General features: G+C 44.5%; 1 protein-coding gene across 2 annotated transcripts in view; it reads left to right on the top strand.

Moving 5' to 3' along the window:
* Positions 1-3,330: 3,330 nt before the first annotated feature.
* The window catches only part of LOC102226553 (filamin-C-like), a 29,777-nt gene continuing 22,161 nt past the window's right edge, over positions 3,331-10,946 (top strand). For both annotated transcript variants that reach the window (XM_023326874.1, XM_023326873.1), the window contains exons 1-4: positions 3,331-4,116; positions 7,457-7,705; positions 9,551-9,648; positions 10,652-10,802. In XM_023326874.1, the coding sequence (XP_023182642.1) occupies positions 3,741-4,116; positions 7,457-7,705; positions 9,551-9,648; positions 10,652-10,802 (874 nt within the window). In that variant the 5' untranslated portion in view covers positions 3,331-3,740. The remainder of the gene's footprint in view (positions 4,117-7,456; positions 7,706-9,550; positions 9,649-10,651; positions 10,803-10,946) is intronic.

The following is a 10,946-nucleotide window of genomic DNA, read 5'->3' as shown; positions in this document are numbered from 1 at the left end:
TGTGTCAACGGTGACTCGTAAAATATAGCAGCAAGTAGAACAACTGAAATAAATGGAAATAACGCCAATTTTCCCAAAGTCTGAGAACATAATCCAAACATTTTTTTAACATTTCCCACAGCATAATGCAGCCACCAATCTGTCTGAAGTGGTATTTTTAGGATGACATGCGGTGTGAGTTTATAGCAACAAAGTTTCTCCTCGTAAATGTTCCCAAGTCTTGTGATTTTTTTTTAAAGCTGTTTTTTTTAAAAAAGATTTTCATTTGGCTGTGTAATTCTTCCAGCTCGCAGCATATCTCTATTTGTTAAGTGGTTCTTATCACTGCAGAATATTCCGGCGCCTGCTTCAGGCCTTCCTGTAACCGCTCCGACTGCGTCATGACTGAAAGTGAGGAGGTGAGCACTCCCGTCTGGAAGCAAACTCGGTTTGAACAGGATGACACCTGAACATCCGCTGAGCCCTCAGAGAGGCGCTGACTCACTTTAAGTGACTACATGCTCCATGTTTAGATCAGATAACTGCCTTACGCCGACGTAGGCTGGAAGTAAAACAAGAAAGTAGGGTTTGAAGAAACGCCTCAAATGTTTTGTGGTATCAGATGACCTTTCAGGAGACCCACCTGGGGTCCCCCCCCCCCCACTGCAACCGCCCTCCCGAGAACGCTTTCTGCATGTGTCACAGTTATTCTTAACTCCCACTTATTTATCCAAGCTGGAGCTGGCAGCTGGTGTCAACCAGTGCTGAGTCACAACACCATGACAATCCCAGGACCTGCTGCAAGCACAACATTTACTGACTCCTCAAGATATATATTTTTTATTTTTTCTACAAACGTATGCACTGCCTCCTCACAGTGCTGTCAGTGAGCAGATCTGGAGATGACACTTTCACTTGCTGGAAATTCAACAAAACAAACTTTCACGTTGCAGCAGCTGCTTTTTGGGATGAAAATTTGATTTATTGCTGCGAAAATTTCATTTTCGTAATCTTTAAACTGGACATATCTACTGTAGCTTAGCGTCAGACAAAAACCTGAGTAAATGCAAAATGCTTTCAACGAATGGTTTTCCTTCATTATGAGAACAGCTCTACCCAAGCCAACCTGGTTATATGTAATATGTATCCATAGTAACTGGTTCTGCCAATCCATAGTGATATTAGCTGCCACGAAGCATTTGCTATAACCAGAAATCGGTTTTTATGTTGCTGTGAAGGAATTTTAGCTCACTCTTCTTTGCAAAAGAGTTTTATTTCAGCCATGTTATATGGATATCAAGCACGAACAAACTGCTTGACTCTTGATTAGAGAGATTAAGTGTACACTTTAACTAGGCCAATCCAAAATTTTCACTTTTGTCTTTTGAGCCATTCAGGGGAAGACTTCACGTTTCAGAGCATCGTCCTTCTTTACAACCCATTTTAACTAAAGCTTAGGATCATGAATGGAAGTCTGCCATGCTTTAGAGTTCTTCCTGTCTTATTTTGAGACTTCACAGAGAAATTTTGGAATAAAGTCGTCAGGTTGGCGACCGTGGTAAGAGTGTGTAAGTATGTCACCAGTGGGCTGCTGGTTCAAATCCCAACTCCGTCTGTGCCAGTCGTGTCCTTGGGCAGGACACTTCACCCATCTTGCCTACTGATGGCGATCAGAGAACCCAGTGGCACTGGTGCATGGCAGCCTCACTTCCCTGACCCAATAGCAGTAGTAGCTCACTGCCACCGGTGTGTGAATGTGTGTGTGAATGGGTAATGACTCAATGTAGCGTAAAGGGCTTTTGGGGTTGATAAAGTGCTAAATAAGTCCAGCCCATCCACCATTTTTAGATAATGGCTCCTATTGTGGTTCACCAAAGCCTTGGATGTGGGATTATAACCTGTTCCAGTTTAATGGATGTCAGTGATTTTGTTTCTTATCTGTTCTTGGATTTCTTTACATGAGGGGAGGATATTTTCTTTTTTTATTTAAGTTTTATTGACTCTAGTGAATTTGATAGTCTATTCTATCTATTTGATAGTGAATTGACAGGAAAATGGGTAATGAGAGAAGGGGGAAGACATGCGACAAAGGTTACCAGGCTGGGAATCGAACCTGCGACGGCCGCATCGAGGACTAAGGCCTCCATATGTGGGTTGTGCTTAACCCCTGCGCCACCACAGCACACCCCCAGAGGATGTGATCATTGAACCTGCTCCTTGTCATGTGGCCAGTGAATCTGAACTCTGCTTTTGTTGTTAATCACAGTTCACTTATGATCGTAGAGGCATGGTGCAAGTTTTACATAGAGCCAGGCTGGTTTGGACAGATTTTTCCCTTAGAAAATAAAATCACGATTTGAAAACGACTTTCTGTATTTCCTCAGAATTAGTTTGATGATGTGAAATAAGTAAAACAAAAACGCAACAGCAGAAGAAACCTGGAATGGTTCTGCTTGTATGTTTGGGACATTTATCCTGCTGGAAGGTGAAGCCTCCAGTCTTCCACAGCCCCAATTTGGTTTCGTTTGTTTGTTGAAGAGAAATACTAAATAATGCTGCCCTCACCATGTTGCACTGAAGGCATGACATGTTCAGGACATTCTGGCACAAACGGCATTCTGCAGTACAGGCCAGGAACGTCAGTTTTCTCCGATCAGAGCACTTTTTCCTACAAATGCCAGATTTGCTGAGCGTGTGGCTGACACACACTGAGACAAAATGTGAAAGGGCCATGAATCCTTTTGCAGGGTTCTTCTGCAACTGCAAAGTGCAAGAACTCGAATCTGCCCGTCCAAATAAGGAGTTATTTTTTTTAAACATAGCCCATATGGTACAACATATAATCTCATAAGCCTCTGTGAGCACGCTGACCTTTGCCTGAAATGCATATCTCACTGTGGTGGCAGATAGCTGTCAGACCAACACATTTTTGGTCAGACACACGATTCAGTCACCTCATATAATGACCTCATTCTTTAAAACCCACAGTCTTTTCTTCTTTGTCGGACTCACTGGAGGATTTTCATTTGAGAGAGAGAAACAAAAAATCTTGAATTGTAACATGAAAACCCCGTGGCCCCCAGGGACTCACTACTCCTTCTTTTCTTAGTCTAGTTGTTCATCCACTTGTCCCCCTCCCCCCTCGCAGAATGACACACATCCACAACAATCGGTCAGTGAGTCCCGGTCCACTCCTCCCTCTCAGTCGCCCGAATTGGAGCTCCTAAAAATAAGGCGCATGCCACAACTGTTGCGCTGCTAGGGGTCTGACCAATCACAGCCCCCGCCCCACTCCCCGAGCCAGACTCCCGTTTTCCTCATGGATTAACAAATAGACCATGATCACAGACGCAGAGTGACGCGGCCCGGGGCCCCTTTATAAACCCCATCTCCGTCCTCCTCTCTGCATGCAAGTTAAACAATCTCTGCTCCAGCTCACCTGCCTCTAAATCCACTACTTTTTTTTTTTCTCCAAGTACAATCCTCACAGGACAACGTCTCCAGAAGGTGCCAAAAGAAGAAAAGCCTCCTGATTTATCGGATCATTTAACCCCCCAAATCACCGCCACGAGAGGGATTCTTTGCATCTGTGTCTGAACAATCCTTGCTCAGTCTCAACTGAACTTTTTCCCTCTCGCTCTTTTTGCCATCGACCCGCTAAAAGTTTCCATCGCAGTTCCGCACACGGGTGTCACCGCCGAGCTATAAAAAAAAAGAAAGAAAGAAAGTAAGAAAAGAAAGTGGACGCGGACAGGGCCGTCATGATGAGCAACAACTACGGCGAGGATCAGCTGCCTCCGCAGTACTACCAGGCCACGGACTTCGGGGACGAGGAGGACGACGAGATGCCCGCCACGGAGAAGGACCTGGCCGAGGACGCGCCGTGGAAGAAGATCCAGCAGAACACCTTCACCAGGTGGTGCAACGAGCACCTGAAGTGTGTCAACAAGACCATCACCGACCTGCAGAGGGATTTCAGCGACGGCCTGAAGCTCATCTCGCTCCTGGAGGTGCTGAGTCAGAAGAAGATGTACAGGAAGCACCACAACAGGCCCAACTTCCGCCAGATGAAGCTGGAGAACGTGTCCGTGGCGCTGGAGTTCCTGGACAGGGAGCACATCAAACTGGTCTCAATAGGTGAGCTGCTATGCTGGGGTTTTTTTAATTTGTTTTTTATACATCATTTGAACATATATAGATTATTGATTTGATATTTAGTGTAATCAGGCGTGCATTTATGGAATGACCTTTCTCTGCAGGTAATACTGCAAGTCTTTGGAGGTCATCGTGTCTCTGATATTTATTTATACACCTAGTTGCTAATTTCCTCAAAAACAGCTGAGCTAGATTGAGTGCAAAATTGGGGCATTCTAACAAAGTGTTTTTCCATTTCAGTCAGTCCTTCTCAAAGGACATGGATGCAGCTGAGATTACCACTGTTTTATGCAACATGAATTTGACTTTTTTTTAGGTGTTATTGAAGGGTACAGTTTAATTATGGGTCCAATTTTTACATGCTTAAAGTAAAAAATATAAAATAAATTTTAAAAAAAACAACAACTACCAGAAAGGTACCTAGAAGTCAGAAAGTTCTGAGGTTTCTCATCAATCCTGACCTATAAATCCAACCTGGACGCCTTGCATTTAAAAACTTGTTTTGAAAAATAGTTTTTTGTAATTTTTCCTCTTGAATTGTGTCCGGTTAATCAGTCACACTATTCTGCGTAACCTTCTTCGGTAAACACTTTGGTACGGTGCTAAAAAAAAAACAAAAAAGATGCAGGGAAATTATCAGGTGAGAACTTCCACTGGAACCAGTTTATGCCTGATTTGATACCAATTATTGGCTCACTATCGTTCACTATTGTGGTTACTATGCTTGTATTTACTCTACCAATAATTAATGGCATAATTTCTTCTGAGTACTCAAACAGTTTGAGAACCATAGATCTACACCATGCCACTGCATCTCTAGTTGTTTTTAAGAGTCATCGTACCACTGGAAGGTAAACCTTCATCAGTCTGAAGTCCTTTGCAGACTCCAACAGGTTTCTTTATTCGGGCTCCACCCATCTTCCAATCAGCTTTAAGTATCCTCGCTGTAGCTGCTAAATAAAAGTAATCCCAAAGGATGATCCTACCATTACCATGTTTCAATTTTGCAATGGCATTTACAGAGTGATGTGCTGCATTAGACAGATTGAACATCGTGCTGGTCACGTTAGATAAGCATGCTGACCTATAATTAGCTGTGGAATCCAAAATGAAATATAACTCATAAAAAAAAAAAGGTATAATCGCCTCGGTGTTTTATTAGTCCAGGTGCCAGGCAACAGAGACGTGGCTTTCAGAGGCCTCTGCGTCGACAGTGTTGAGTTGAGGGTCAGGAGCTTATTGGAAAGTTACTGCAGGATGTGTCACCGAGGTCGCAGAGTTGGATCGGGTCCCTTATCCAGCGGCTGCTCTGCCAGCTTGAACTGACTCCTGCTGCTGCAGTGTGCTGAGCTATGGGCTGGAAAAGTATCAAGGCTGTGCTAATGAGAATGATACAGTTTTTACACAGATGAGCATTAGTCTCACTCACACATTCACAAACACAGCTGTGTCTGGCAGGTCGGGGCAGGGGGGGGGTCCCATTTTGGGCGATCTAAGGCCATCGACGGCACTTGTGCATATCGGGCGCATTAAGTCCGTTGGGACTGTCACACAGGTTGCATTAGCTTGCCATATATGTGCTATTCGTCACATCCACAGAATTACAAAGGCGTGACGTTAATAGAGTGCAGAATGAGTTGAACATACGAGTCAAACGGCTTAAAAATTTCATCAAGCTGGTTTTTCATTTCTTATTGGTTCTGATCGGAACCAATAAGTTTAAATTTTGATAAAAACAAAACCAGATTTGTCAATGGATAAAATCATTTAAATAAATGCATTACCACTAAGAACTCCTTCTGTTATTGGTCTTTAAATGCACTGACCCACAGCGTGTACTTTGATCTGCTCTGTTTTAGTCTAATTATAATCGGATATAGATCAGGCTTGATGCTTGGATGCGTAAATTAGGATAAATGGAGTTCCCACATTTTCTGTTTAGGTCCAAACTTTATCAGACAACCTGCAGGTCCTTTTGTTTCTAATTTAAAAGAATCATAAATGCTCAAAATGGGAGTTTTGATTTGAAAAGCACCAATTTTCTAGGAAGCACCTTTTAGAGTTTGACAGTATTTATATGTTTCAGTGTTGCTCCCACATTTCAGTGAAATTCCTGGCAGGGTTGAGGTTTTGGCCGTCGGATTGTGAAGGAGAGACCCCCCGCACACCCTTCCGGTGTGTGTGTGTATACCCACACTGCAAATAGCCAGATTCAATCTCCAGCCCCAGCTGCTGATCACAGGAGAGCAAAGGTCACAATCACAGATTACACCTTAAACGCTACTCCTCACGGCTAATGAGTCTCATGCTTAATATTCTGCTTGGCGCAGACATCCCCGCTGTACAGCCTCGCTGGCCCTAGGTCAAGATTGCTTTGATGGAAAAAAGGTGTGATCATCAAAGCGCCGGCATTATACTCCCTGGCACACTCTAGCGAGAGAAGGGAGCCCCCCCGAAAATACAGTCTTGAGCCTCGCTGCATCGGGGACGGCGAAAAGAATCGCCAGTTGCACATGTGTCACGGCGTGTAACTAGATACCGTTTGATGGATGCCTCTTTGGCCACACGGTCACCCGTAAAGCCGGACAGACGTTGCTCCCACCTGTCTCTGCCAGTCGAGCGGCGACACATCAAACATAACCGTCTGAAAAGCGAAGCAGGCAACATTAAAAACCGCCCTCAGTTAAGCAACTTTGTTAATCAATGAAAAAGTAGAAGAAGGGAAAAAAACCAGTAAAGTTTCCAACTCCAGAGGTTGTAAATGTTTGGCTTTAATAGCTGAATTTCAGCATCCGAGTGCGACTCAGCGAGCCTCTTTGACAAACTTTGTCCCCTCTGAGAACTTGAGCTGCGTGGACACTGCGAGGGGACTCTAATCTACACCTATTTGATTTATCTCTCTCTGGCGCAGCAACTTTAGGGAGGTAATTGAAATCCAAGTGGCATTTATGCAGAGAGGAGATCCATTTCTCCACACATCCTCAGCTGTCACTGCGTTCAGAGTGGACTATTGTGACTGCATGACAAACTGTCACAGGGTCTTCAGCCAGACAGCTGTCTTGGAGAAAATGCCTCGAGGAGCAGGGGGGTTGGTGGGTACGGGGGGCTTGTGAGGAGTGCTGCATTCTTTACACCTCTGTAGCCAGTCATCGTTTTTTTTTTTTCTTTCTTAAAATAGAGCGGCCGTCTCTTAAGAACTGCAAGGGAGAGAGATTTTCAGAAAATCTTTTGCATTAAATACTTCAAAATACGTTTGATTGTCCAAATGTGTGCATCGGCTCAATCCTTCATGAACCCCATTGTCTCTGTTGTCTCACCGCAGACAGTAAAGCCATTGTGGACGGGAATCTAAAGCTCATCCTGGGCCTCATATGGACGCTCATCCTCCACTACTCCATCTCGATGCCCATGTGGGACGACGAGGACGACGAGGAGACCAAGAAGCTGACCCCCAAGCAGCGCCTGCTGGGCTGGATTCAGAACAAGGTGCCGCAGCTGCCCATCAACAACTTCAACCGCGACTGGCGAGACGGGAAAGCCCTCGGAGCCCTGGTGGACAACTGCGCCCCGGGTAAGGAGCTCAAAGTGACCGCTGGAAATGCTGAGTCAGAAAATGTGCGTCGCAGTTGCCCTTTGTCTGCTTTAACCCCTTAATGACACCGGTGTCCTCAAGTGTTTTCTGAGTGACAGTTAAGGAGTTCAAACCCCACTTTGCGATCTCAGGTCACTTTATAAACAGCTCATCACTGATCACCGTTCAAATATTGTCGTCATAGAGTGTCTATTTTGGGTTTCGTTGCATTAAAAAGGGGGTTTCTGATTGTGCTGGGAGAGTTACCCTGTCAGCTGTTCCATAATAACTAAACCATTTGACTTCCAGTGTTACAAAGCCCACAGGCCCAAGTCTGGCTTTAGTGTTTATAGCCTCGGTGCTGCACCACACTCCCAAATTTAGGCACCATTCCTCCTCTTCCATCAAGGGGAGTTGAGGGAGGCATGAGGGGGGATGTTTGGCTGCAACAAAATGCAGCGTAATCTGGCATAGGGAGTTGCTTAAGCCTCAGATCCAACGACCACAAGGACGCTGAGTTGATCAACGGCCAGCCGAGGCTTTCGCCTCCAACAATGAATGCTAAAGAGCGAGTCCTCCCTCGGGTTTGCGTCGGCGAGAACAAAGTGGGGGAGTAAGAAACGTGGAACACCGTGTTTGACTGTGTTTATAGGAGCCATTGATCTGAGGAGACGCATCTTTTAAACACAGTGGTGCTGCAATGACCATACAAGGTCGTTTTTGTCTCATCTGCTGGTGTTAAGACAAGATGCGAAGGAAGCTGCGGTGGGTGCAGGGATTCTGTACAGTCTGCAAAAGTCTGGAACACTGTGGGATATGTGTCACCCACTGGCAAATTGATCATGGATTAAACATTTGCACTTATTCCCTATACTATTGTATAAAAGTTGTAGCAATTCATCCATAGTTCCTTCCTTTGCAAAGTGACCGCTACAGAAATACTTGACGTGATTTCATTGTGAGATTTAGAACTTTGGAAATTGTGGTCTGAAATTCTGTCATGAGAACGTACAGGAACCGTGTCAGAAACACTAAAGTTCTGATTTAACTCAAATTTATAAAAGCATGTTCACTAACCAGGCTATGACAAAGCTGAACAATAGGATATAGATAATTCCTCTTTTGTTTTTTGACCATATATAGTTCTTCTTTATGTTATGTTTACTGCTACAGAGTATAGACCCACTAATAAGTTAGAATATTATTGAAAAACTCATTTATTTCAGGAACCTTATCACTAAGTGAAACAAACTGCATGGATTAATTACACAAAGGTGAATGTTTGAATGCCTTTACTTCTGCTAATTATGATGACTTTCATCATTTTCATATTGCTTCAAACCAATAAAAAAAACTATTTTTAACAACAGAAAGTACTTTAAATCTGATAAACGAGACTCATATTCTAATTTATTGGATACACTACTCAGTTTTTTTTTTTTTCTTAAAGAAACCCATGTGTCCAGTGGTTCTGTGTCAATATTGATCAGATCATAGCATTCTGTGGTGCGCTTTCATTGGCCCTCTGAGTGAGAGACCACTCCATTGCCAGCACTAATCCAATTTAGGCATTAGCAGCCCGGAGCATGCGAGGCTCAGCCGCAGCGAGCGCACCGCTGTGTCTGTCGAAGCTGCCTCTTGTGAATTCCCGATAGAGACATCCGCTGTCACACATACAGAATCGCTTGCAGCAGGGCAGCGTGGGTAAGGTCAGCCAGTCTCGCAGTGCTATACAAGCGCTGCAGAGATAGCACTGACAGCCTAAGTGGCCTTTTTATAGCGGCTGCCCTTCGTTAGACCGGTTGCACGCCTCTTCCTAATTGGCCTCTTTTGCGTTCCTGCTAGGTCTGTGTCCTGACTGGGCGGGGTGGGACCCCAATCAGCCCGTGCAGAATGCCAGAGAAGCCATGCAACAGGCCGACGACTGGCTGGGCGTCCCTCAGGTAAGATCCGTCCCAGACGCCAGGCGCGGCTCGCCGCTCAGCACCAGGAGACTGATCTCATTTAGGAACAACAAACAGAAGCAGGGATGTTTGCTCTGTTCTCTTTAAAGTCAAGAATGAAATCGCAGAAGAAGCACAAAGCAACCCAAAGCAGCCAATAGTTTGCCAGTGGAAACATCTAATTAGAAAAAAAATATTATTAATTAAAAACAGGATTATGTTTGAGGCTGGTGTTTTCCCAGGATAACATCCCGGAGAATGAAATGAAATATTTATTACCCAGCTCTGCCTCCTCCCCTCCACCCCCAACCCCTTCCATAGTTTGTTTTTTTTGTACCTCTCGGTAGGCGATTGCGTTTTATTTGGTAAAGTTCACGAATTTGTTGTGAGATTTCTCAACACGCTCCATGCCGGCAACTAAATCATGTACATTTGTAAGCGTTCCCCTGAATAACAATGGGCACCATGCGGGCTGTTTACTTGTTTTGCTAAGAGACGTTGTTATCTATTTCCAGTGAGCATTTGCTTGTGTTAGATAGCCAGTGGTGAACTGTCACGGCTCTGCAGGCCTTTGGGTGGGTGGGTGGGTGGAGGGGACTGGAATCCAGTGTGGTGTTGTTAAGTAGATGTGGGGAGAGGTCTGGCTCAGGATAAATTCCCCCATGGTGGCTTAACCCTGTTGTCCTAAGGTTAAATATAACCTTTGTGAAGTGGCTTTGTGCCACTGTGCGATACACAGGCAAACAAGTGCCTTAAGAGAGAGAGAGAGAAGTCAGAGGTGGAGAGAATAAATACGTTTAATCCTTAAATCCAATTCTATTATGCCGAAAGAGTAATCCACACCCTTGTTGAAAATGACATACAGTTCATTTAAGAATCAGTTTTCATTCGTTTCTGTTTTTTTTTCTCTTTTTAAAAAAAGTGAAAACCAAAGCATGTCTTTGCACAGAAACATCCTGGGCAGTTTGACCAATTAACCCCTGCAGCACATTCTGGGTTTCAGGTGATCGCCCCTGAGGAAATCGTGGACCCAGATGTGGACGAGCACTCGGTCATGACGTACCTGTCTCAGTTCCCCAAGGCCAAGCTGAAACCCGGCGCTCCTCTAAAACCCAAGCAGCTTTTCCCAGACAAGGTTAAAGCCTACGGACCAGGTATGCAAGCTAGAGCCTAACCTTTCTGTCCACATGCAGAAAAGTTAAAGAGGGTAAATTGTCAGTAGAAGGCACCTTATATGAGCTAAATTTAAAATGTCAAAGATTTTGTACAGTAATATTTTGTCTGAGTCTTCCTGAAAC

Source organism: Xiphophorus maculatus, chromosome 2, assembly GCF_002775205.1.
Source record: "Xiphophorus maculatus strain JP 163 A chromosome 2, X_maculatus-5.0-male, whole genome shotgun sequence".
Taxonomy (NCBI): Eukaryota; Metazoa; Chordata; class Actinopteri; order Cyprinodontiformes; family Poeciliidae; genus Xiphophorus; species Xiphophorus maculatus.
The sequence above is the reverse complement of the archived record's forward strand: the minus strand, read 5'-3'. Positions and strand labels throughout refer to the sequence as shown.